This window comes from Lampetra fluviatilis, chromosome 41, assembly GCF_964198595.1.
Source record: "Lampetra fluviatilis chromosome 41, kcLamFluv1.1, whole genome shotgun sequence".
NCBI classification, from domain to species: domain Eukaryota; kingdom Metazoa; phylum Chordata; class Hyperoartia; order Petromyzontiformes; family Petromyzontidae; genus Lampetra; species Lampetra fluviatilis.
The window spans coordinates 8,441,247-8,468,365 of record NC_136315.1 but is presented as its reverse complement, the minus strand read 5'-3'; the positions used below and the strand labels follow the sequence as shown (position 1 = coordinate 8,468,365).

Genomic DNA, 27,119 nt, shown 5'->3' with positions numbered 1-27,119 from the left:
ATGGGGAATCTGGAACATTCAGCGCAGGCTATTAAGGATTGGCTGGAGCGTACCACGTGACCCAGGCATTAAATAAGGGAAGAGCCGAGGGACACGTGGTCAGACGAGGAACGAAGAGTTGGGCCACGCGCGAGCGGGGCTCCGAGTGCCACGTGGCGGTGCGCGTCTCTTGCGATCTGTCTGCCCACTTCCCGTTTCCTGCCAGCAACGGGGAGTGCTTGTGAACTGAAATAAGTAAATAAAAGGACTGATTCCACAAGCCGTCTCCAAGAGTATTATTACAGAAGTACTAACCCGGCTCAACCCTTCTTAGCCGTAGTCTAGCGTAATTAAAATAAGTAATATTTTTAAAAAAATGTTTTAAAAACAAGCTTTAATTAAATGTATCGTTCTAGTAATGGAATAACTCCACGACTCCAGGAAGTGGAACCGAAGCTTGCCATAACGTAAGGGACCGTGGTGATTTACAGCCAACGTGAGTTGAGCGTGGACAATTAGACCCAAACCGAAACATGATAAATAAAAAATAATGTTTAAAAATATATATATTATTTTTAATGATATAATATAGTATTGTCATCAGTATGACATAAGTATACCAAGTTTGCAGTCGATACCACGTTGGGAAGTGGGTTAAAATTGAGTTACAAGATTTGAGGATACAACAACACAGCGAGTTAATAGAAAGCGTGTAAAATAATCTTTAGAAACACGTTTGTAAATGTTGAGGGAAAAACCGGAGAACCTGGAGCAAACTCCACGCTACCATGGGGAGAGCACACAAACTCCAAATATACAGGCATCGTTAGGGTCGGGATCGAACCAACGACCTCCTGTATATCAGGCGAGGTAGTTAACATCTTGCCACCATGGCGCCCATATATTAAAGTCAATTAATTCATTTTGTTTCCTCATTTACATGAGGACATCTGACCATGATATTCACGTCACCGTACAGGTTTCATTAATTACTTTAAGAATTCCTTCATTTATTTATCCATCCACATGCTAATGTACAATGAGTGGTAATGTATTGTCTGCATGCAGTTAAAACGTTACCATTGACCAACCAACGTTGAACAAACGCTGAAATGTGTGAATGCTTGAAATTACAATGAAATACGGCAAGAGGGATTCGAGATCAAGTAAGAGACATGACATGGACTGCTAAGAAAGTGGGAATAGTGGCAAGGTTTTTCTCAAATGGGATGATGGCTGATGGTTCGGACTAACATCCGAGTGACGCCACCCCGGAGAGAACGTCAACTGAGGAGATGGAATTATGAAATCAGCTCGCGTGACCGTGAGAGGTGGTGACCACTTGGGGAACCCAGCAGTTGGTAGATCAGATCTGATGATACCACTCACGGCACTGTGCACCTTGCTACATCATAAAACATAAACCATTGTACTGTACCTAAAATACACAGATATAAGGACTAATATGTACAATACATATTGGACAGATTGTACACATTGCTGGGACAATGTATGACAAGAGACGGTTAATATTTGATGCTAATACAGTAGGCAAACACAATAGGCACCCTATGCATACACACCTGCATGCTGTACATCTCGTCAGATCTCGAAAGCCAAGCATGTGTGAGCCTGGATAGCCCAGTAAACATGGAACGCTGGGTCAATATTGGCCCCAACACACATTCCAACACTGCCCGACATGGCATGTTTTGCTGGGTAGCGTTTGGATGGGCGACCACCATGCATAACAGGTCATATAGGCTTCGGAAATAACGTGGAGAGAAGAGCACATGATGCATAATCCCTGATATCATGAAACATGATGTGGATACATCATTCATTCACTGGCTTGTAAATGCACGATTTTACCGACTTGCAAATGCAGCGGTAAAGTATGGTCAAATAATCTCCCATGGCTCGTGCCACGTGGTGGAGGCAGATGTCCTGCAATGGATGTATACTTATAAGGAATACGATACAAAATAAAACAATTACTGTACCATAAATTCACTAGTAGTCATGAATGGCTCAATTAAAAACTGCCTCGACCGCTCCATTCCGTAGCACTCGGAACTCCGACCCGGCTTTCCGGTCTCACCAAACAGATTTCACAATAGGCTGTTACTATAATATTACATAACTACTATTCTAAACACAATTATCCACAGCGCTAATTAAACATTGTATTAGTGATAAAAATGCACACTGGCTGAAACAATTGCATAAAACAAACACAACCCGTGATTGTTGTTACTGATACAGGGCTAAATAACCGGCTGTAATACAGCGGGGCGGTTCGCAAAACACGGACGGGACTACCCCACACAGCACCAATCAACGCACGGAATGGACCCTCGGTTCACGTGTCAATTATAACAATTAAACTCTCACCAACTTACAATGTGCCAAACGCGGCCACGTCAACAACGTCAACCGACCGCGACGAACGACTCGGTCGGAGCGACAGTCCGCTTGGAAAGAGAATGAATAATGAATGAATGAGGAAATACGGAAGAGAAAGCCAACATCAATCGGCGGGCATATGGAGACAGAACCCAGTGAGGGCACGTACCCTCCTCCTCCTGATCGAGAGAGCCTGGGTCTCCCTGCCGCACCGCCCGGCCTCAGCGCGGCCACACACCATGACCAGCACGCGCCCATCGCTGTGCCGTGGCCATAGGGGAAGGACCCGAGGCGTGGTGGAGGACACGAGAGGCCGAGATGAGCGAGAGTCCGGGTCGCTGAGCCCCACCGCTCTTCCTCCTCCCACTGAGAAGCGACACGGGAGGGGGAGGAGCGTAGGGGGGGAGTGGCTATTAGTAAGCCCCGCCTACTTCTGTGTAGGCTCCGCCCACTGTAGCAGAGGCCCCTCCCACTGTAACAAAGGCCCCTCCCACTGTAACAGAGGCCCCTCCCACTGTGGCAGAGGCCCCTCCCACTGTGGCAGAGGCCCCTCCCACTGTAACAGAGGCTCCTCCCACTGTAACAGAGGCCCCTCCCACTGTAACAGAGGCCCCTCCCACTGTAGCAGAGGCCCCCCCATAAGTGGTCCGCGTGGCAAGAGGCGGAAGTAGAGGCGGGGTCCGACGTTTCGGGCAATGGCTCTCCATAATGGCAACAAATTATTATCTTACGATACCGCGCATGGAAGTGATGCACAAGAACAAACAACAGCAAAAACTCGACACATTTGTCTCAATCGTATGTTTTCCGTCTCAACCACGTATTTTTAGCGTGTGCTCTGAAGAATGGACATTTTCCGAAACGTCGCCTATCACACACGTTTCCTTTAAAGGCAATGCTAATTGCAGAATGTGTTGATTTTTTTGGTACATATTCTTAGGTTTTTTCGGTAAAGTCACGTAGGTAAAAAATTTAAATTAATAAAAGTAAAATAAAATCTAAATCACGACGTTTCGGAGACAACACAAGCTTCCGTCTTCAGGTGGAACCGTCACAGCACGATAGCTGATACAGCTATCCTTGCAGTCACGAAAGCTTCAAATCTAGAATTTTTTGGTACAGTATAAGCTAAGGTGTTCCAAGAGGGCGTGGCTATCAATATAGTAGGCGGGGCTTCGTCACAAGAAGGCGGGGCCACGTGAAAGGGGGCGTGGCTATCAATATAGTAGGCGGGGCTTCGTTACAAGAAGGCGGGGCCATGTGAAAGGGGGCGTGGTTAGTGTGAACTTCAGATAGGGCCCGTTGGAGGTAGATTAAATCGTAGAGTTGGGATAACAGATTATTATTAAAGTACTGTAATGTAATCTATTATTATCCAAGTTACTATTCATGTATTACAAACAAATTACTCAATTGATATTACACATAACAGCAATCGTCGCCCGCTACTGGCAGACGTATAATTATTTTTCTGTTTACGTGACAAACCTTACTAGTTGGCTGTGTCGGGTGGTGGCGGGTTTCACGACACATTTATACATTTACGCGATTTCACCCCCCAAAAAATCCTGCATTATGGATAATGCCTAATTTGTAGACGAGGTTCTGAGTCATCTCGTGCCCACGGGGACAGCTGCCGCTCGTGGTGCCCTTTCCAATGCGTCTCGATGAACTTGTCTGTCCAAAGCGGGCTGAGACGCCTCCAGGATACATCAAAAACAAATCATGATGATTATTAATAGTATCGGTTCGATTACTAATCGTACAACACCCACATACAGCAGTTGGGACAATGCGTCATCTCTGTTCCCGCGTGTGCCGCTGGACGGGAGGTGATGTTTACAGTTATCCGAATAGTCGACCGCATATAAGTACAGTCGGCGATTTCAATAATTATTCTACGAATTGGCTGGTAATTATTCGTAACAAAGTTTTTGGGTTAGATCGCGTGAGTATAAATTTGTCGGTGATTAGTAAAATCTCCACGTGCTGGACAGATGAGGGCAGTAGAGCAACTTCTTCCATTGTTGTGCTGTACGTCTATGCCCCCACGTGTATGCTTCCTGCCTTCACCGAACCCGCACTGCCCAGCTTGGTGAAGTATGGTCACCGAACAATCCCCGTGACCCGCGTGGAGACCCTCATCCAGCAGTGGATTCACGTATACGATGGGAGTATACTCTAGAATCAGGGGTGGGGAACCTGTTTTATGCCAAGGGCCATTTGGGTATTTATAACATCATTCGCGGGCCATACAAAATTATCAAACTTAAAAATTAGCCCGTTATATTTGGTCAAACATTTCATTAACTCACCCCTAATGTGATGGGCTGGAACTGCTTCTCTTTGGTGAGGCGTGTGATGTTAGCTGGTATTGATGATGTTGCTACTCGCAACTGCTTTTCCAGGTTTGCTCCTAGATTTATTTAATTTCGAGTCCCGCCTGCGGTTGCCTTGGCAGGGCCACACCAAATGATTTCGTGGGCCTCATACGGCCCGCGGGCCGGACGTCCCCACCCCTGCTCTAGATGCATCGAGGGTTGCTGCAGTGGATGTTAATGGTGAGCAAACTAGACGACTTGCAAGCCAGACTCTCTCCGGCGTGGTAGTTAAAACAATGTACAGGTTTGTTGATCAAATCCTCGCCACCTGTCCACCCATCAGTTTAAACAGGTGCAACACGTTCAATGGGCAAGTCGCGTTTGGTGGGGTAAAGGGGCCGTCCATAAATGACGTCACGCACCTAGGATGGGGGGGAGGGAGGTCAGACATTTGTGACGATGTGTGACGAGGGGGGGGGGGTTAGAGAAATGTGACGTCACATCAAAATGCGCAACTTTAAATAAATATAGACAACACGTTCTACTTAATTAAATAGACGTTGTAATAAATGTTTTCTCTTACAGCAGTGCAGCGCCACATTAAATACGCACTACAATGACAATAGTTTAAAGCGATTTGAAGCATGTTTTTTTGGGGGGGGGCAGAGCATTGTGACGTCATATTTGAGGGGGGGGGGGTTTGATTTTTTGTGACGCCGTGTGATGACGGGGAAGGGGGTCAAAATCGTCCAAAATCGCGTGACGTCATTTATGGACGGCCCCAAAGTGCGGAGTCCTCCAACATCTTCCGTCCAAATACGTCTGACCAGCATGGAAGAGTAGGCCAAAGAACCCTCTATAGGGGCGCTTTCTAGAGCTCTCGAGTGGAGGCCCTTCTGCCAACAGTCTCGTTAGCAAGAAATTGCAAGGCTGCATTTTTACCTGTACATTTATCTTAACAGGAATTTAGCTATGTAATACTTTTTACCCGTGGTAACACCATGAGGAGAGGAGTATGGGCAATGATATTATTCATGGAAAGAGAAAATGAAAGGGGAAATGGAATGGATGCCGGGACGGAAGTCTCACTGGTAATAAGCGACGATGTTTTTTTTTACCCGTGGTGCACCACGGGTTAGAGTTAGGAGTAGAGTCAATGACATTATTTATGGGGAAATGAAAAAAGAGAAGGGAAATGGAATGGATGCCGGGATGGAACGTCTCAAAGACGGACAGAGAGGAGGGCACGGCTCAAGATGAGCAGCAAGAAGGAAAGAAGGAAAGAGGAGGAATGAGCCAAGACGATGTGAGCTGCACGGAGCGGCGTCTGTTTTCACAGGGGGCGGGGTGGTGGGGGACGAGGAGAGGATTCAGAGTGGGGGTGGCCACACGTTGTCACGTGATTTACGGCAGGCTTGAGTTAATTTAGATGTCTGTTTCAGAGATTTAAAAAAATGCCATTAACACAATCACATTTTCATTTGCTATTCAATTGGACAATCAATTGCTCCATATGGGGCCGTGACATCACCATGGGAATTATGTGATGGGCCACCACAACGAATATGGAGCAAACACAAATCAATGCACGTGGCTTTCCATAGGACGCTCATTGTACAAGGTGGCTTAGAACCGCTCATATCAAGCACCGTATTGAGAATGGCTGAATATAAAAAAACGTTTTTACTGCGAGATTTGGCCTGGAGTCGTGGTGCAGTGGTTCTGCGCTGCACTTTAGAGCCAACGAGCTGAGTTTTATTCCAGGCCACGGCTGGTATCAGTGGCGAGTGATATTTCGCCACTGGTCCTAGCCATGGACAACCCCCACCCCTCCACTAACCCATACAGACCAGCGTGGTGAAGTATGGTCTAACAACACCCACGGCCAACACAGAGTGGGCGGGCCTTCATCCAGCAGTGGATTGACAAAGGGCTGTCAATCGCTCTGAGAAATAAACATAAAATGCAATACTCATTTTGTGCCGCGCTGTGGCAGTGTGACACCAAACGACTTGACATTGAATTTAAATCGCAGAAGAACATGGTTTTTAGGTGAAGGGAAGTTTCATAATAACTCACATACCCAGTAAACCATACTGAGTCCAATAACTCGTTTTCAAGAGAGTCCTGCATTGCGTGTTTTTATATTAAGCCCTTTTCAAACAATGAGTATCATACACATGTGGGAGGAAATTGGAGCGCCCGGAGAAAACTCACTATGCAACTGGGACAGATGGAGATTCGTCTACACTTGCTCTATCGAATGCTCCTGCTAAGCCACGGTGTGGTACCTCCACGCACACGGGAAGGGAATTCCCAAGATGTGTGTGATCTACCAACGCTTGCCTCCAGTGTGCGCCACCACTATGGGATGATGGACGGCCTGCCCCCTGGCATAGCAATGTGGAATTGACTCAGGGTCTCCAACGAAAATCGTGTTTAAGCATAGGAACTTCAAAGCTTTGAATAATTTGTTTTAATTGGTGGCGGTTTTGGGGAATCCTTCATCCAGCAGTGGATGGACCACGGTTGATAATTATTAATAATGATCCCGTATTTCATACAATCTGTATTCAGGATGGTTATATTCGGATGTTTGGCCAATTTCATATTCATTATTTTGCATTTGGCTTTGATCCAATGACTTGATTGAAGTACAGTAGATTATTTAATACCACTCGTATAATTACTGCTGAGGTTTTCGCGGTTGTGTTGTGTCGCGTCCCGACGTGATTTGTTTGGCACGCTGTCTGACGTTTCTCTCCATGTGCTGGGACCTTCCTCAGTTACTGAATTCCTGAAGAAGCAATCCAGCGCGTGTAGAAAAACGTCGGACATTATGCCAGACCACACACGATTCAACTCAAAAGTAAACCGGACAGAGTAATACAATAATAATAATGCCCAATTCTATATTGCCGTAACATGGCAAGCAAGCCATTACAAACCAATATATCAACACGACACATTTTAAATATAACCGTAGTAAATACAATAAATATAACCTAACCTGTAGTTCAATTCTCAACACTTCCCTTAAAGCGATATGGCTGGCTGTGCCAATTATCTGTCAGATTAAAGGACATTTACATTTATTGTGCAATGACTGTGCGTGATTGTGCGTGGGTACGTGTACGACCTGTACGAGTCATGGGTGCCGGTGTGTGTCAGCGTGTAATAGTGTCGACACAGTCCACCTTGAACGGTCCAGCCATTCGCTGCGGACGTTGTGGCACTTTGTTATTTAAAGGAGGCAATTGGCAAAGCCCCTTTGCCAGCCTTACAGCCCATTTATCTGTGTGTGTGTACTGGCTCAGCGTTGTGTGGGTGTGTTCCCGTGGCTATCAAATGAATTCCAGTCTCGCTGGTTGGGTGAGCATGTGTGGGGGAGGGACGGGAGAGCGAGAGAGAGGAGAGCCAAAGTTTTCTCATTTAAATTCTCTGGGTTTTTTTCTTGACTCTCTTCCACGGCGTGTCCGTTTTCAACACTGCCAAGTGGAGGCAGACGGCTTAACAAAAAAAAGACTCGGCTCCCTCGCGGAAACTCGTTTTGTTTAGCAAACTAAATATAAAACAAACCCCTAAAGCAACTGAAGAAGCCATCTGCGGTTTATTCGTACCAAGCAGCTTCCTGTTAGTAAGGGTGTTTGCTTCCTGACCCATACGTGATTGTACGTGCATCCTCCTAACTATTCTGCTGTTGTGTTTATAGCTTTGTACAGGTTGATACATTTATTTTCTTTTCTTGTTATTTTCATGAACACATTCGTGCGTAGCCTATACACACTCAGTGCGTGTAACTACATGAATTAGGATTGATTCGTTAAACAGAAGACTAGATACAGTACTTTGCTATGTTCAAGAGGTGCCAAGAAAGAAGACAACTTTTCAACTGGACGACACTTTGCTTCAACTTGTAGGGAGAGTCGCCGAACGAACACCGCCAGGATTAATCAGCAAGCTGCGTGTCCCGGTCATTCTTAAACGAGGCTCCGAAAGCCCTCTTTTCTGATTGGCTGCTGCTGCTGGAATAAAAAAAATGAATGTGAGCCACGGGAAACGAGTCAGAGATTGAGAGAGAGTTAGGGGGTGGTGGTGGGGGGGATAAAGGCTCCCGGCTTCAAGATTTAAAAACTCGAGGACGTTAAAGAAGAATTCTCACATTTGTTTCCAAGCAAAGTGGGAGCATGGCGCACCGTGCAGACGTGGGATTTCTGAGTGCACTCGTCAAGCCCGTCCCATGCAGGACACCCCAGGTGAGGATTATTGCTCAGCTAAAGTATTCCCTTGTGCTCGCTCGCCAACTGCTGTGTGACTTACTCGTCGTGTTCTAACGGGTTGAGAGCATCTTCTCGGTTCTTTCGGTAAAGTCACGTAGAAGGGAAGTAATAAAATAATAAAAAATAAAACACGATAAAATAATTCTCACGACGTTTCGGCCACAACGCAAGCAGCCGTCCTCAGGTGAAGAACAGGTCTGTCAGAAAGAACCAAGAAGATGAATCCCTGCAGTCACGAAAGCTTTAAATCGGGTTGAGAGCAGTTGAAGGGATGGTGGGGTGTATCAAACGTGCGTTTTTGCTGAGGTCTAAGTATATGTCATTGCCGTGTTTGCCTTGCCTACGACGGATGGCAACGCGTTTCAGGAGCCTGAATGCCCGTGTCGAGACCCGCTATCCGCGAGATGGACTTCTTCAGGAGGGAGAGATCTTTGTGTAGTTTTACCATTGATTCGGTGAAAGGACCACGCTGGTTCACTGTTGTGGTACGGAGCTTGAGGTTGCATGACCGCAGGCGTACTCCCCCGTGGGCTTGTCCTCAAATGTTCCATTCGTGAAGGAGATGTGTGTGCTGTTGATGGTTATTTCCACCAGTGTCATAGAGGAATGTCGGAGCCAGTATAATACCGTGTCAATCCGTACGGGTTACCCGTATTGTTGTACAGAGAAATTGAGTTTGCAGGTTCATAGACTCCGTACAGCCGTTTCAATACGGGCAAAAAAAAGTGTCTTTGTTTGTGTTTCTGTCTTGTGACGGGACTTTGTAGGATTAACGTTGGGATGTATCAGTGCACGGGGTGACCAATAAGGTCTGAATTGGTCTGTAATAATGTAGGCACTGCAAAGGGGTTGACATGTATGCAGTATGTATGTTGAATTGATTTTGCACTGTACATAGCCAACCGTGAGGTGCGATCTTTGGGCCTCGAATGAGGAGTTTATCGTCATCGTGGTAATCGTTTATCATTCATCATCAACCAACATCGGTGAACAGTCAAAACAGAAAGGGTAAAGGTGCTGCCCCGCAATTACTTGTTCACGCCACTGCTATAGGATGGGCCTCCACTACAGGGCCTGTAAGCAGATATTTAAAGTGTCAATTTATTTCTCTATTATGGATGTATTTTGTTGTGGTAACAAAAATAACTAACAGTCAAGAAGTTGCGAGTTAAAATCCTGGTGAGGGGTTGTCAACTTAGCCAATTGGTAAGTGGCACTTTAAGTCATCAGTGGTCATTTTATGGACACACTGTGCCCCCAACATGGAAATGTGGTATTTCCACCATGGGCTCAGGGCTGCCCGTGCCAGAAGAGCACTGCCCCATCACTCGTGTGAATAGAGACTCTGAATTTGACGTTATCTCCATTGTATGAATGTATATAATTTTGTTGGCCTTAAAGCTATTTGTGCAAAAGCCTCGTGTTAATTCTTACTTGCTTTATTTCAGGTTATTAATTGATTGACATTGGACTCCTATTGAACTTTGACCTTAGATACCACCCGCTTTTATGGGGCTATGAGTTAAGTATTGTCACCTTTGTCCCAACGGAGCACTGTTAAAAGTTAAAGTGATTGGTGGTAAAGCTTTATTTTTTTAGTGGTCATAACTTGGTAACACTGCAGCAGTGTTTAACCAAATTAAAAGTGGAAGTTAAAGAGCGAGAAAGAAAGAGGAACACATATTAGGGGACACAAAGATATAGTTATAACGGAATAAAATTAAGTGCGCTCTGGAAAGACGTTATATGACAAGGGATGATGGTCAGGAATAATGATGGAGTGGGAATGGGTTTGAGAGTATGCCCACCTGGGAGATGGAGCAATGAATTATGACATCGTAGGATTGTGGGAGATGGTGGTGGTATGGAGAGACCTTCATCCACCAGTGGATTGACCATGATAGTGTTCTAATGTCATGATGTTCACAACACACAGTATTGGTCACAGTTACGGGCCATTATTAACGAGCAGCAAGAGATATTTTCGTGCGAGTTAACAGTCTTAAGTGTCCCCATGCTTGAATGAGATTGGGGTAAGACTGTTGTCTGCTAAATGCACTGAGCCCGTGGTGGAAATTGTACGTTGCTTTTACAGAGGCCAGTGTCACCAGATGGTAACTACTGTTAATGTCCCGCAATTTGGAACTATTAGGATTTTGTTGACCCCAGAGAGACGGTGAACTTAATTGCCCTCCTGACCAGGATTTAACATTTTAAGCTTCCAATCTTGAGTCCAGCACTCTTAAGCAGTGCCACCTGGCCGTATTGTGGCATTGACACAATGTACGACTGTTTTGTGCTTTCTGTCGCTGTATTGATTTTGTATCCGCAATGAGGTCTTGATAAATAGACGTATACCTTGTACGTATGCGAAGGCATATGTATACATTTTCACATCGGTTTGGAATGTGATTTCAAAGTTCAAAGCAGCTGCAGTACAGTACTTGATTTCCCAAGGACAGTTATTATAAACAAGGGCCGGTCAAGGGGCACATTTAAAGTCAAGGGTGCTTCAAGAAACCTAAACAAACAAACTTTCATTATTTATTGATTATTTTTCTTGGTTCATTTTCTTTTTGTTTCGAATGAATAAAATCACTCTCATTTTATCCGATCCGGTCAGATTTCCCAAGCCAGCGGTTTGAGTCTTGGTAGGACTGTATGTGAATGGGCGACTGCCTATGAATACGGGGAACGGTAGTGTAGTGGTTAGCGCGCTGCGCTACAAAACCAGCGACTCGCGTTAGATTTCCGCTCACGACAAACACCGGTGACGAATATTATTTGAACCGGTTATGGGGACCCCCCCCCTAGGTCGACTCAGCCTAAAACGAGTACCTGGTGCGATGTGTAAATATCGCCACTAGCAAGACAAAGGTGGGTGTGGTTCTGGCCACCCACCGCCTCGTGTGTTGTTCCGGCCTTCAGAGGTGCTCGCGAAAACAGCACTTTCCCAACAGTCTGCTACGGCTTTATGGGGGGGGGGGTCTTTGTTTTTTGCCTATGAATACCAGGTGTTGGAGGCTTGTGCTGCTTTTACACCTGGCCAGGAAGATGCTGTTCATGCGATGTATTCTTGATTCCATCTGTCTTTTGCCTCTACGTGTGGATGTTCACATGCTAAACACTGAATAATGCAATTGGCCAGCCATTACAATGGAGCCCTCCTCCTGAAAACAAGAATTGAGACTCGGTGAGACTTTCCTGGCTAAATAAAGGACGTACTTTAAAACAAAAATATACTCTCGTAAAGTGTCTCTTTGCTAGAATTAAACATCTGGTAGTAGCACCTATCTCTTTTGGCAGTCCTGAGCTTGGTAGTGGAAATTCCACATTTCTATGGTGGGTAGCAGTCTCGCTATTAATACCACCAATTCCCACTTCCCATAAAGTGGGTGTCCATTCTAGAAACTCTTATTGGAGTGTACATACCACAGTTAGGTTGCAATATTGTACAGCTGGACACAAGAATGGGAGACACTGGACCTGGCAAATAATTACTCATTATCACCCCCACACAACAGCAGTCCCCCTGGTTTCAACCTCCCCAGGACGGAGTGGGTCCACCCTCAACAGGTTCAGGACCAGTCATGGCCCAGGTCTCGCCAACCTCCACTGCTTGGGCATAAGAGCTTCACGTCCCGCTATGTGCCTGCGGGGTGGAGTGAACCATGCACCACATCCTCGAAGTCTGCCCAATCCACAAACTTAGTGGAGGCATACTCGCCCTCAACACAGCAGGACCGGAAGCAACCGCTTGGCTTAGGGACTTTGAATTCGCTAAATAAATAAAATTGTATAGCCCTTGATTTGCGATTCGCGAGATTAAATTACTCTACAGTTTTGCCAAAGGCTGATACGGTACATAAGTGCGGTTAATTGGCAATGATATCTGCCGTATCTCGATAAAGTATTTTTCCACTTTATCATCAGCCACTGTCTACCCACTGCTGGATTAAGGCCTCCACACACTCTCACGAGCCCTCGCGGTCGTACGGCACCACAGTCCGTCCCACTCCTGCACGTGAACTGATCGAGTTTCGCCGTCTTCACGGAGGTGGTCATCTCGGGCGCACTTTTCTCCTTTGGCTGTCATTCTGTCACCCGCCTCGTCCATTGCTTGCCACGAATGAACCACAACGCCTCGCTGATCTCGTCAAGGGGCATAAACCGCCACGCCAACTCCGGTCATCCTCGCAGCAATGGCTTTTGGCTATTGCCCATCAAACAAAGACGGTCACCGCATCGCGTGCTTTCATGTGTGCTTCTGCAGCAGTCCGGAACGCTCTTCCTTCCGATATTAGGAAGCCACTGGAGCTATGCACGTTTAAATCATCATCTCGATTGAAAAAAATAATTTTCAGAATTTATTTTTGTTTGGTTTGTCCTTCACCCCACACCTCCGATTATCACGGTTGGCTACGTACGGTGCGAAAGAAGTTGAACATATATACATCATGCTTTCTATCGATATGTCCTGCCCACGCCCACGTAACAGTCGCTACGATGTGAGAATTTGCTGGCTAGTGGTTCTGTGCTCCGTGCGTTATTATTTTTGGCCATGAATGCGATTCCAACCGTGCATCGCGTTGTGTCTCTCTGCACACTTGATTATGTTCTGTCATAGCGCACTGTGTTTATTGTGGGCACATGCGCACGTGTATAGCTCCACTGTCAGTCCGCTTGCTGGATGAGGACCTCTCCACAACGTGAGGAGACCGTGGACTCTATTTGACCCCAGAACCTCACATCGCTGCTCAGTGCGGCTTGGTGAAGGTGGAAATGTAGATGTGGGAGTGGAGTACAGTCGGTGCCGGATTAAGCTAGTGCGGGGCCTGTAGCGCATATGTTATAAAGGGGCCCTAAATAAAAAAAATATAAACACTTCAATATTAAAATACAGTGTAAGTCCATGTGTGTGTGTCTGCCTTTTTCGCCCGAGCAACGCCGGGTACTTACCGCTAGTATGCTATAAAGGGGCTCTAAATAAAAAAATAAAAACACTTAAATATTAAAACACATACATTTTAACTTGCATAATAAATTAATTGTGTTTTTTAATTTGCTATACAGCCAGATAATGACAAATCGCTCACCTTAAACACCCAGTCGTTCATACATTTTGAAAGCAGTATAGTACTATAGTAATAGAGCAAGTGCTGAATCACTGAACCGGAATTGATGAGCTTGAAAGAATTTAGCGCGGGGCCCTTGAAAGTGCGGGGCCCGTAGCTACTAGAATAATCCTTGCACTGAGTACAGTACAACGATGTATTATGCTTGCCAGTATGGCAAGAAAGGGGTCGCATGTTGTGTAGCAGCTCACCCCGAGTTATCAATGCCCTGATAGTGGCATTGTGCTTGTGCTGTTCGCCTTTGGGCGTTCTCTGGTCTGACACTGGTGAGACCGGGCCCTAACGAAAGCTGTCTCTGGTGTAGACCAATCCGTTTTTTTGCCTGTTCACCACAAACACGTGTGGATAATGCGAACTTGATTCCTTGCAAAAGGTTTCTATTTGGTGTTTGAACATCTTAACACAATTTTATTGCAAGAAAGGGTAAAACCTATTCTCTTTTTTTTCATACTTGATACTGGCAAAAAGGTCCCATGCTGAACTATATCTCGTTTGCGCAATGTTATCATCTTGCAGAAAAACAACTTTACTCTATTTAGATTCTGATAGTTGCACGCAGATCCGACTATTTGTGCCATATTTCGGCTATGAGAAACCCCTTTTGGAGCAATGATTAGAGTGTACAACAGTCCCTTTAATCAGCCAGTCCGTGCGAAATTGAAACTACGGCGAAACATTTGTTATATATGTGTTGAAATGCATGGCGTTCTGTGTATTTGCGTGGTTGCTTATGTAAGCGTGTTCGTGTTTGTTTGTGTGTGTGTGTCTATACGAGTGCTTGCAAAATTTGATTTCGGAGTGTACGAATGTGCAGTTTCTCATGCTCGTGTGCACAAACACAAGAGTCGCACCACAAAGGCGAAATCTTGCAATTGGTAGCCTCGCATTGTGTGCAGAAGCCCCATCTATGCGCGCGGAAGCATTGTTCGTTCTGCAATCGTGAGTGCCGTTTGCACAAAACCAAAACAAAAATCCCTAACGAATCGTCACCGATGCACTGGTGCTAACCGCAGTTCAGTGCTGAAACTGAAGTGTGAAATTACATACCAAACGTAGAATTTGACATCGGGGAAATAATTAAATGGAATAGAATGTCAAGGGTAATAAGGGGTAACGACAACAATGCTTGAATTGTCTTGTCAAAGTGCCGCATTGCTCCGGTGAGTATTGGGTGGTGTATATTTATTTATTGGTGACCCAGATACAGTGGTGGAAATTCCACTTCAATGTGGCAAGTACCGAACGCATTTCCAGCCCAGGTTTTAATAACATCGTTGTGAGCGGCTGCCAATGGGCAAAAAAGGTTCCGTGAATTTTTTTCCCGCTGTCAATAAACTGTACATTGTGCCATTGTATTCATAATAATACTGATAATGCAAAGGTAAAGATGCAGCACCGCAATTGTTTACTCAAGCCCCTGCTGGTAGAAGGGTCTCTAATCGAGGGAATTTTAGAGAGCCTCTCTCGATAGGTGTTTTGGCCTACTCTTCCATGCTGGGTCAGGCACTACATAGGACCTTCTGATCGACCAACTGTGGTGTGAACTGATGTGGACTCGAGTCATGTGACTTGGACTCGAGTCAGACTCGAGTCATGAATTTGATGACTTGCGACTCGACTTGGACTTGCATAACAATGACTTTGTCCCACCTCTGGTGTGAACCCATCTGAACGTAGTGCCGTTGAAAATAATAATGAACTCGAAGAGAGCCTAATGGTCCTCTCCCATTTAATTACAACTATCTACTACTGATGATATTGGCAGGTTATTTTGTGTACATATTACATGTATATGTACGCGTGCATGTGAATGTGTGTGAGGAGCGGTGGTGCAAAGCTCCGCACACTGTACTACGAACCTGAGCGATCCAAGTTCGATTCCCACTCGCGACCAATACCAGTGGTGCATATTTGAACCGATCCTCGGGCCTCCCCTAGGTTTCCTCAGCCTTCAAGAAGTACCTGGTGCGGCGTGTAAACAAAAGCATTGGAGAGACAAAGGTGACTGGTGTTGTCCACCCACCCCCTTGTGTGTCGTGCTGCCTTCATAGGTGCTCGCTAACAGCACTTGACCCTGATTAAGGCTACAGGGGAGATTTTTGTCGTTTTATGTGTGTGTGTGTTCGGAACACCCATGTGTTTTATGTGTCCGTACGTATGGGCTTGCGCGTGTGTTATGTGTGTGTGTATGTTGGCTGTTCAGCTTTTTCAAGGGCCCTATTGACCCCGAAAAACTTCAGCGTGGGACAAACTAAGCGCTTTTGTCTGCAACACGGATGTCGTGTCTTATGAGGGGGTCTGGGAGGTGGGGGCCCCCAATGGCATTGTGAGGCCATTCATTAAGGCCGTGCATGAGGATTTGAGGCTGTTTTTGGCAGGGGCCCCCGTGTGTTGCCGTGGCAACGTCGTCGCCCGTCGTCGCCAGCGTTCGGATGTAAACGACTACTTTGCCCGTTGTCCTGTAGATAAAGTGGCGCGGAAGAAACGGGGTCGGCGATTGTGTTTCGGAAATACGTCCGCAGGGTCAATGGGAATGCAATTGCGTTTGTAAGAGGAAAACTTATTTTCACGACGGCACGGATGGTGGTCGTGAGTTGTTAATGCCGCACGTATATATTGCGGTAACTGATATTCTCATACGTGCATTGTTAAAAATGTGATTGTGCTCATCGCTATTGGCAACCTTTAGTTGGCGGTGGAAATTCCACATTCCTATGGTAGGATCAGCAAGACCACTGGGAAACACAACTGTCATGTAACATCGGCCCCAGAGGGATGGTGAGCTGCGCTAAGCCCAACTAGGAGTTGAACTCGCAATCTTTAGACTGTGTGCTCTAATCACAGTGCCACCTGGCCAACAGTAAGTGCTAATGAATTAACTAACTAAAATCTAAACGTTTTATTGTACCAGGTATAGTGCACTGAGCTATTTCGCTCTTTTTCATAAGTGACCTGGCCAAAAAAATGTATCTCAAAGAAGTGGATTATCGTGTAGATATTTATAGCAGCCAAATACTTCAAACGCATGTTGATTCTAAATTTTGGAAGAAAAAACTGGAAGGACCCTGGGAAAAATCCACGCAACCACAGGGAGAATATACAAACTCCAAATATACAGGCGTCAGGGTCGGGTTAAAGCCCACGACATCCTGTATACGAGGCGAGGTAGTTAATAATAATTTACATTTGTAAGTTGCATTTTATCCAAGGATCCCAATGCACCGTCTATGGAAAGCAGGGGAGTAAGACAGAGCCAGTGATAAACGACCAAAACGATGGGGAAAAGGACATTTTTAAAGAGGTGATTTTTCAGGGTAGATTTAAAAAGCTCTTAAGATTCTGATTATCTTATTATCATAGTCTTGGAGTCCCATCGTCTTGGAGCTGCACTGGCAAAAGCCCGATCACCCCCAGGAACGGAGCCTTGACCTCGGAAGACTAAGGAGGAGGATGCCATTGAAGGTGTATAGAAGTGGAGCAGTTCCTGTAAGTAATGTGGAGGCTAACCCATTGACAGCCTTGTAGGTCAATAGCAGGAACCTTAGAATCGACTCGGTATTTAGTCACAGTCTCCCTCCTTCACCAAACCATGCTGACTACTATGTTTGAGTATAGTCACAAAGACAACAATTCCCCGTATAACCTTCATAGATTGTTGGGACAAGTGCTGTTAGAGGCCGTCACGACACACGAGGGTTGAGAGGCCAGCACCACGCCTGGCCGCCTTTGTCTCCCCAGTGGAGATGTTTACACACTGCATCGCGCATCGGGTACTCATTTGAGGCTGAGTCGACCCAGGGGAGGCCCAGGACCGGTTCAGATAATCGTCACCGGTATTGGCCATGAGCGGGAATCGAACCTGTCGTCGCTACGTCCGTAGCGCAGCGCGCTAACCGCTATGCCACCGCTCCCCACAAGTATAGTCACATGACCCCCATCTCTGACACATCCAGCAGTGGATTGTACCTTTTTTCAAATTCTATTATGTATAAGTATTCGCATATGATGCTTGTAATAGTAATTGTGCATCCAATCAACTGGATGGAGTTTGTATAACACGTTTAGGAGTTGCAAATTGACATTGCAGGTGTTGTGCTTTTTTCCGAGTGTAATATTGTCCTATTAAGTATATTTCATTTAATCTGTTGAATATTTTTTTTATACAGACCGCTTACTCAGGCTTATGCTGTTTTTTTGGTTGTCTCAAATTCCCTCGCTGAAACCACTTTCATTATCTTGTGTTTTCACAAGAATCCGGTCCAATGTTGAGAACAAGCTTCGGAATGCAAGCCTGGTGCGTTATCTCAGTAAAAAAATATTTAAATACACGGCTGAATTGCTTTCTTTAAGCCCCAAATTACACTTTTATTAATGGGGAAACAGTGTTGCAGTCATCTTCTTGGTTCTTTCGGTAAAGTCACGTAGAATGGAAATAATAAAAAAATAAAACATAATAAAATAATTCTCACAACGTTTCGGCCACAACGCAAGCAGCCGTCCCCATTCTACGTGACTTTACCGAAAGAACCAATAAGATGAATCCCTGCAGTCACGAAAGCTTTAAATCGAAAAGTGTTGCAGTCCTCCGCTATGACTTTGTCATGATGTGTATAATGGCGATATAATGGTGCATGAACACGAACCGCTTGCTATGTCCCCTTGCTTCAGCGAGCGTTGGACTGTACTCATCTTCATTGGCGGTCCTCGGCCACTGGTGGAAATTCCACATCGCTGCGTGGGCGTTTGCGGTGGTGCTGTGGGTCCCCTCCGTTGTGTGTTCGAGCTGCACCGAATGTTGTTGATGTCCACGTGCTGGGAGCTGAATTCTCCCGGCTCGCTCCCAACAGTGGAGCGAAACGTCAGACAAAGTGCCGAGCAACACGCGGTACAACCCGAAAAATAAAACGCACGTATGTGTGTGTATGTTGAACTTCTTTTGGGTCGTATGTAGCCAACCGTGCTAATTGGAAGTGCGGTGTTAGGTCTCGATTAATGTTGTTCTTTTATCATGTGAACTTGAAATTATAGAAACGCGATTTTTAAAAAGTATTATTTTACTTTGCAGAGGTTTTCCTTGCTGAAATTGCAATACATCTCAGTGGTCTCACAAATTGCTAATTAATGTATGAAAACAGGACATAATTTTCCGTATTTTGTCACAAGGCTACGCTTGCAAAAAAAGGAGCTGTAAGAAAAAAAGAGCATTCATATCAGAGTAAAGAGTTGTGATAATCCTATAAATAAACATGAACGCATTCGTTAATAACGACATCAATAATTGACGAATGTTTTAAGATTTGTTTGTTGTATTATTGCGTTCGTGCACTGCTGCCAACGTAGCAGCAGCAGCATGATAACCACACTATTTGCTTAGTATATGTTGTGGGGCTAGAACGGTATGAATTGGGCGATCTGAGTTCGATTCCACGGTTAATATCAGCGGCGAGAGTGATATCAGAACCAGTTCTGGGCCCACCCCACACCACCCCACCCACCCAAGGCACCGCGCCCTTCACCAACACCTAACCCAGTGTGCTGGAGTCTGGCAAATAAACCCACACGAGAAACTCATGACTGACCTCCATTGGTGGATTCAATCAATTTTCCTCAATAAATGGGCATCGGTGCATGTGACAGCAGAACGGGAAGGGCTACCGGGGGGGTTCACGGAGCAAAATGATTGAAAAAAGAAAACCCCTCGCGACCTCGGCGGCTAACACCGACGGGGCAAAGTAAATTTCAATCACGCGGGGAAATAAAGTGCAGCCGCGCGCACAGATTAGCTCGACAGAGTGAAGTAGTAAATACAAATGAATGAAATGAGCGAAAATTGAAGAGGCGCTTTTTATTTTTACATTTCGGATGTTTACGGGGAAGGCAAGTGCTGAGTAGGTGTGTCTTGCACACACCACGGACTGAGAATGAACTTGTCTATGAATGGCTTACAATATTTCAGTTCGTAGTAAGTGTCCTGTTTAAGCTGAATACACGGATTTATTTTTCAAGTATGGGAAAGCGACCGATAAATGTTAGTACTGGAAATTCGTATGCGGTGGTGCATACTGGTAAATAAAAAAACGATGTTCATGATTTTAGAGGCAGAACGTTATTCCAATTTAAAAATCCTAACTCTAAAGCAATAAACAGCCAAGTCATAATTTTGCTTCGTAAAATTGTATGTTGCGTAAAACTATCTTGTATTTGTTTCTCTAAGACTGCATTTCGCACACGCCATTCCTTGAACTCCATGCCAACAGTCCAGGTTCTACTTTTTACCGGTCATCAGTTGCTTGCAGTCTATGATGATTGTAGCTGACTGCTAGTAAATTATTAAATCACCTCGGACTGCACAGGATCTCATCAGATCTCGAAAGCTAAGCCGGTATGAGCCTGGGAATGCTTGGATTGGTAACGTCCATGCACCTCAGGCGTTATAGGCTATGAAGCGATGTGTGGTGGGTTGCAAAGGCGAGTGCAACAAAAAAACCCAATCTTAAGTCGGCATCTCTAACCGCAACACCATTCAACCAAAATTAGGCTAAATATTCAGTCATATATTTTGATAATGTGTTGTTTAATGTGGTCTAATTTAAAAGTTACTTTCGCTATACTCTGCTCAGCACTCCCAGGCCTAGGTTGTGCTCTTTTGGTGATCGGGATTTTGTTAGCGTGGTACCCAAACTATGGAACGCCTTGCCACTTTAAATCAGGCAATCAGAGTCGGTAGATATATTTAACACGTAGGCTTTCGCGACCAATATCATCCATAATATATAAATGTGTCGTTAAACTCGCCACAGATAACTAGTAAGTGTGCTGTACTAGTGACGAATTGGCACGTTCTGTTTACGTGACAACCCTTACTAGTTGGCTGTGTCGGGTGGTGGCGGGTTTAACAACACATTTATATATTTACGTGATCTAACCCAAAAAACCTCTGATGGAGATGTATTAAGTCTCAATCTTGATTTGAAGTTTTCGTGACTGCAGAAATCCATACTCTTTGGTTCTTTCGATAAAGTCACGTAGGTAGAAAATAAATTAAATAGATCACGACGTTTCGGGTGCAACACAAGCGTCCGTCATCAGGTGGGAAAGCATGGTCTGCTGCTGATGCAGACTGTTTTAAAAGGTTTGGTTTTTAAAACAGTCTGCATCAGCAGCAGACCATGCTTTCCCACCTGATGACGGACGCTTGTGTTGCGCCCGAAACGTCGTGATTTATTTAATTTTATACCTACGTGACTTTACCGAAAGAACCAAAGAATATGTATTAAGTCTGCTTTGAAAACCCATCTCTTTAAACTGACCTTTCCTCTTTAGTTTGGTCGGTTGCCCCGATTCTGTTTTTGTTTCCTGCTTTCCATGCATTGCGCATTTGAATCCTGGGATGGAATCCGCATTATACATTTCAATTCTTATTATTAGTTGTGATCTTGTAAAGCTTCCTCGAGTGAAGGCTCTTCCACCACCAGCATTCTGAGCAAGCAAATACAGGACTGTACCCTTACCTCTTCATACAAACGCAAATATTCTCGGTACACAAGAATAAACGTCTCCCCCTTTTACGTCGTTCCGCAAATACGTCGTCCGCTTTATTGTCAACGCCGCCACCCGATTTGCGTCGCCTCAACCCCCGCGCGCTTACTGACAGCATCGTCCGCGCTATCTCGTATCCATCTCCTCCTCGGCCTTCGCCCTCCACCCGCCTACCCTGCAAAGCGCTTCGATTGCCGTCGTTTCGATATTCGTCGTCGCACCTTTCCAGGAACGCCTCCCCCGCCGTAAACCGGGGGATGTGTGACTGTACTTTAAAAAACACCGATTGTGTCTCCAAAATGTGCCACTGGAATCATGCCACGAGGCAAAGAAAACATCCTTCGAGAAGTCTCATTCCCGGATGGGAGATGACCCCCACCCCCCGCCTCCCACACGCTTTACTTCCAAAGCCGCTCCAATAGTTTCCGCGGTACCCTACGCGAGGTGGCACCTCGCCTCGCGTGTCAACTCTCCACACTTTGGAGGCCGGGTTTAACCACGCGTGGCTGCGCCAGGATTCTAGCCCGGCAATCTCAGCGGTGGCCGGCTCAGTAATTTGGCACGGCCATTATAAGTCCACCCACCCCTCCCCGAACCACAAGGCCGCCACAAGTTGTTTATTTACTGAGCCTTGTGACGCACGCACAAGCCAACTAGGCAGGGCTTGCAGTGTATATTTTGTTGTGCGTTCGTCCCATTAGCGCGCACACACACACATTTAGTGTTAGCGTCCAAGGCAGGGGCGGTTTCTTCATTAGGGCGATTGGGCGACGCACCACCAATCTCAGCCGTTACTGTGCCACTGGATATAGTCCAATCAGCGTCATGTCACGTTCTGTGGAGTACCGCCTCTTTTTGGGCGATTTCCCTCCGGCTGAGAATCGCCCCGAGTGTTCCCATAGACTTACATTCAAAGATGTTTTTTTCGAACGGCGGGCGCTGCAATGCATTCTCTATGGCTTCCGGGAGGGCTCGCACTAACGTGCTTACGTCATCATACGTAAGCATGTTTCAGTCAACTATTATTTGTCGCCACCTAGTGGAATCTTTAATAAAAGAAACTGAGTGGATTGTAATAATAGTGAGATAGAAACAAACAAGATGTATTGTAAGAGTCACTTTATTTTTCATTAATATTAAAGAAGTGAAGTTGCCTTGACATGCTTAAGCTGTTAACTTATCCATTGCATGGGTGGACCTTATCCTTATCAATCATCCAGACATTTGCCCCCCCTGAGAGATTTTGCAGGAGCCGCCACTGGTCCAAGGCTACTATCTACAACTGAAGCCGGATTCGTCGTAACCTATAGGATTTGTTTGGGTCGGTTATGCAGTTATTTTGACTTTTTTCTACAATGCAACAACCGTGTTCGCTGCAGACGAGAATGTTTAAAAAACGTTGCATTAATTTCACGCTCAAATAGGCATTGAAGGTGGTGCCCATCCCCTAGTTAGAGCCCTGAGCCAGTGATGGAACTTCCACGTTCCTACGACGGAGGGCTATCAGACCACAGGATGCCCGTCGTTCACTTCCTCCACAAAGTAGTACCAATTATTTTGTTTTAAACCAAAGGGATGATGGAGCTCAGCCATCCCATCGACCGGGATTTGAACTAGCAACCTTCTGATTGCGAGCCACTCGCTCTGCCGCTGAGGCGCCCGACCAGTTGATGATTTACTTCACAGTGCAGCCGTGGAATCGAACTCGGGGTAATAAGTTAGCACTTGAGAGATATTTGCCTCTAAAATGCATGATTGAGGAAACTCCGAATGGCCCAAAGCCCAAAGGATCCATGAGCGCGACACCGAACAGCAACCGGTGAACTCGGAGACAGAGTCCAGTCACAGATTAGATTTTCTCAAGATGTATTCTCAACCTCACCTGCAGGATTGGCCGCGGTCAAAGCGTTAAGATAAACCCACGGTGCAAGTTTATACAAGCAAATTCTCAGTTGCTTTGGTTCTCTGAGCAGTATGCCAGGGAAAAGGGTCGAGGCACAGAGAACACAAGTAAGTTGGGGTTTGCAAAGAACAACACAAGTGGAGCATGCAAGGATTTCCAGAGATTACAGGGCAGTGAGACAACACAAGTCGAATAAACGAGATCGGCGATAACGGCAGTAAAGAAGAAAGAGAATTCGGTCCAGTGATAACAAGATAAACAGAGTCCTAAAGGCTAGTCGTGGAAGGACCAGGCCGCAGAGAACTCAGTCACAGAAGCAGGTGTGTGAGCCTAAGTTAACAGGTCAACGGACACGGGTTTGAGCGGGGCTGGACACCGTGTTCGGTGGAGACATGGTTATTTAAACTGACTTCAGTCTCTGTCTGTGTGGGACCACGCATTCGTTTGGCTCTTTCAGGCTCAGGAATTTTCATTGAATCACAAAAAATAATGAAAGTCGTAAGAATGGGCCTGTGTGCGCTTTTGTCCCAGCTTCACGCTCAATTAACCACCTACTGCGTTTAACGCTGCCCCACATAAGCGAGCGAAGCCTAGGAAACTCGACCAAATTGCATTAGGCTTTTACGAATATGGCCTTGGGCTCTAGATGGCTCACGTTGTCCGGGTCTACCAAACGACTAGAGATGAATGATTTACGCAGCATGTTTAAGCCACGGCTTCTTAAACTGCCAGACCTCTGATCTGGCTGTAATGGTCAGCACACTGGACTTACGATCCAGAGGTTGCTGGTCTCCTGCCGTGGAAGTTGAAGCAATAGCGCAGGTTTCCTCACTCCCCTACCCTCGCCTTTATCCACCCAACAGTATAAATGGGTGCCCCAAAGTCAGTCGGCAGGCCACGTGTGGTGGGGTAAATAGTGGGTACTTCCACTTTATTCCAGTATGTCTAGCCAGCGTGGACAAGTAGGCCAAGTACCCTTTATATGGGCTTTCCAGAACTCCCTCGAGTGGAGGCCCTTCTGTCAGCAGTAGAGTGAGCAAACAATTGCAGGGCTGCACCTTTACCTTGTACTTCACAATCATCGTAGTACAGGTTTACATGTTTAGCAATCATCAGGTGTGTGCGGTATGCCATTTTATAAGTCATGATCATCAGCCATGGCCAATCCACTGCTAGATGAACGGCTGCCAGGGCTGCCACCATCACGAGTTCTAGATTTGAAGCTTTCGTGACTGCAAGGATTCGTATTCTTAGGTTTTTTCGGTAAAGTCACGTAGGTAAAAAATTAAAATTAATAAAAGTAAAATAAAAATAAAATACAAATCACGACGTTTCGGAGGCAACACAAGCTTCCGTCTTCAGGTGGAACCGTCACAGCACGATAGCTGTATCAAGTAAAAATAATATTCAGGGCCTACCTTGGCTCCTCCCACCCTCAACCAGTATATATACAAAGACTGTTTTCTTGGAATTTCTCTCACTTCATACATCACCTGAAGACGGAAGCTTGTGTTGCCTCCGAAACGTCGTGATTTTTATTTTATTTTTATTTTACTTTCATTCATTTTAATTTTTACCTACGTGACTTTACCGAAAAAACCTAAGAATAACATTACGAGTGCCCGCGCGCGAGCTCATGTCATTGTCGTTCCATCTCCCAGGGAACGTCCTCTCGGCAACACAGCATCTGCATCCCGACATTGCAGGATCCACCCCCGACTAATCCTACCCAGGGATTTAGAACTTCACCCACACAGGGCTACAAGTAACTGAGCGGCTCGCAATCGGATGGTTCGGGACTCAAATTATGTTGCGTGCGGGGGGGGGTTGACTAAGCCGATCATCCTTCCCGCCGTTGATAAAATTGGTACCACTTTGTGAGGAAGTCAGTGTTTTGTTTGGATAAAATGCGAAATTTCTACCACTAGTTCAAGGGTTGTCAACAGGAGATGAGTATTAACTAGCTCAATGTTCATTTGAGCAGGAAATCACTGACTTCATAGGTTTGTGGGCTGCTCGTCAACTATTTATAACTATTTAAACTGTTTTTATTTTTATTTTACCAGGTCAGGCCCCACTGAGCTATATAGCTATTTTTTCACAAGCGGCCTGGCTATCACAAACGATAGCTCAACGAAGTGGCTTATCATGTGGAAATTTATAACAGCAAACTACTCTAAGTGCACGTTTCTAAATGTAGAGGTGAAAAACCAGAGGAACTGGATAAAAATCCACGTGACCATGGGGAGAACATGCAAACTCCAAATATACAGCAGGCATCAGAGTCGGGATCGAACCTATGACCTCCTGTATACCAGGCGAGGGAGTTAACATCTCGCCGCCGTGGTACTGTAGTAGTGTGGACAGAATAGAAAAGCTGTGATGGTTGATCCGTGGGATACTTTTGGGCAAGTGTTATGTCTTCTCATGCATGCTTATCAGCTTCACGGTGGTGCTCATATTTAGTGTCAAAGACACTAAAATTAAACGTCTTCATGACATGATTCTAGTCACACTCGTAAGGTCAGTTCAGGGCAAACTTTGCCAAGCCAGTAATTTGTCAAACATTTTTTTGAAAGTTCAAAGTTTCCCCCGGGGGTAATGGCTGAACCAAGATCCCTCCAAGCAATAATAAAACGACTGACACTGCACAATGCAATAGAATGTGTGCCGGTTGCTGGGTGGATTGTCGTGAAACAGGATCATGAGAGGTGGCATTCATCCAGCAGTGGATTAACCATGGATGATGATGATTATGACGATACCACGATTCGCACGGTTGGTTGCGAGCGGTGCGAAAGAAGTATGTAGATAGGCACATTCGCAGATAAGCAGAGTTTATTTCACAACTGCGATATCATTGCATTTGTGGCCGTGTGAAAGTTCTGTTTAGGGCTCCCTGTGGCCTGGAATCCCCAGTGGTTTTCACCACCCCTGGTGTGGTCGCTGGTGTGGTGATGAGATTGGTAGCAGTGCAGTCATGCGGAGCCGTTTTAAAACCGGCAGTCTGCCATCAATCCTCGCCCTACCCACCCCCCAAGAAAGCTGGTGGCTGACCACCTCCAGTTAAAAACAGAGCTCGCAAAGCTCGGATTCCACGAAAGATTAATGAACTTAATGCAGCTAGATTTGAAAACTTACTTTTCTCTAACTGCTTTTTGTGTTTAGTTTGTTGTGCTTTCCCGCACCTCCGATTAGCACGGATGGCTTCGTACGGCGTGAAAGAAGTTCAACATAAATTCATATACACATTGACAATCGGCTTCAATAAAAGCAATTTTAAGGTACAACATTCACAATTAGCGCCGCAGCAGCAATGTCATTCGCGTAGGTGCGCAGCCCTTTTTTCAATCCACTGCTGGATGAAGCCCCTCCCCCTGTCCCCCATGCTGTGTAGATCACGGGGGGTTATATGACCATACCTCACCATGCTGGTCAGTGCGAGCGGTTGGTGAAAGCGGGGTGCGTCGCCCCCCCCCCCCCCAGAGTCCTGAACGCAGGTTATTTAAGCACCCTGATTGCCGATCAAAGCACTGTTCAGGCTCGGCACTACCTT

At 45.7% G+C, this 27,119-nt stretch overlaps 2 protein-coding genes across 4 annotated transcripts in view; one reads left to right on the top strand and one right to left on the bottom strand.

The window, feature by feature from the left end:
* The window catches only part of AP1AR (adaptor related protein complex 1 associated regulatory protein), a 40,463-nt gene extending 37,706 nt beyond the window's left edge, over window positions 1–2,757 (bottom strand). For both annotated transcript variants that reach the window (XM_078875481.1, XM_078875482.1), the window contains exon 1: window positions 2,555–2,757. In XM_078875481.1, the coding sequence (XP_078731607.1) occupies window positions 2,555–2,643 (89 nt within the window). In that variant the 5' untranslated portion in view covers window positions 2,644–2,757. The remainder of the gene's footprint in view (window positions 1–2,554) is intronic.
* A 6,025-nt stretch (window positions 2,758–8,782) lies between these two features.
* Window positions 8,783–27,119, top strand: part of RAPGEF2 (Rap guanine nucleotide exchange factor 2) — a 220,679-nt gene continuing 202,342 nt past the window's right edge. Inside the window, exon 1 of one of the 2 annotated variants that reach the window (XM_078875468.1) lies at window positions 8,783–8,962. In XM_078875468.1, the coding sequence (XP_078731594.1) occupies window positions 8,894–8,962 (69 nt within the window). In that variant the 5' untranslated portion in view covers window positions 8,783–8,893. The remainder of the gene's footprint in view (window positions 8,963–27,119) is intronic. The other variant, XM_078875467.1, reaches the window with a different exon arrangement.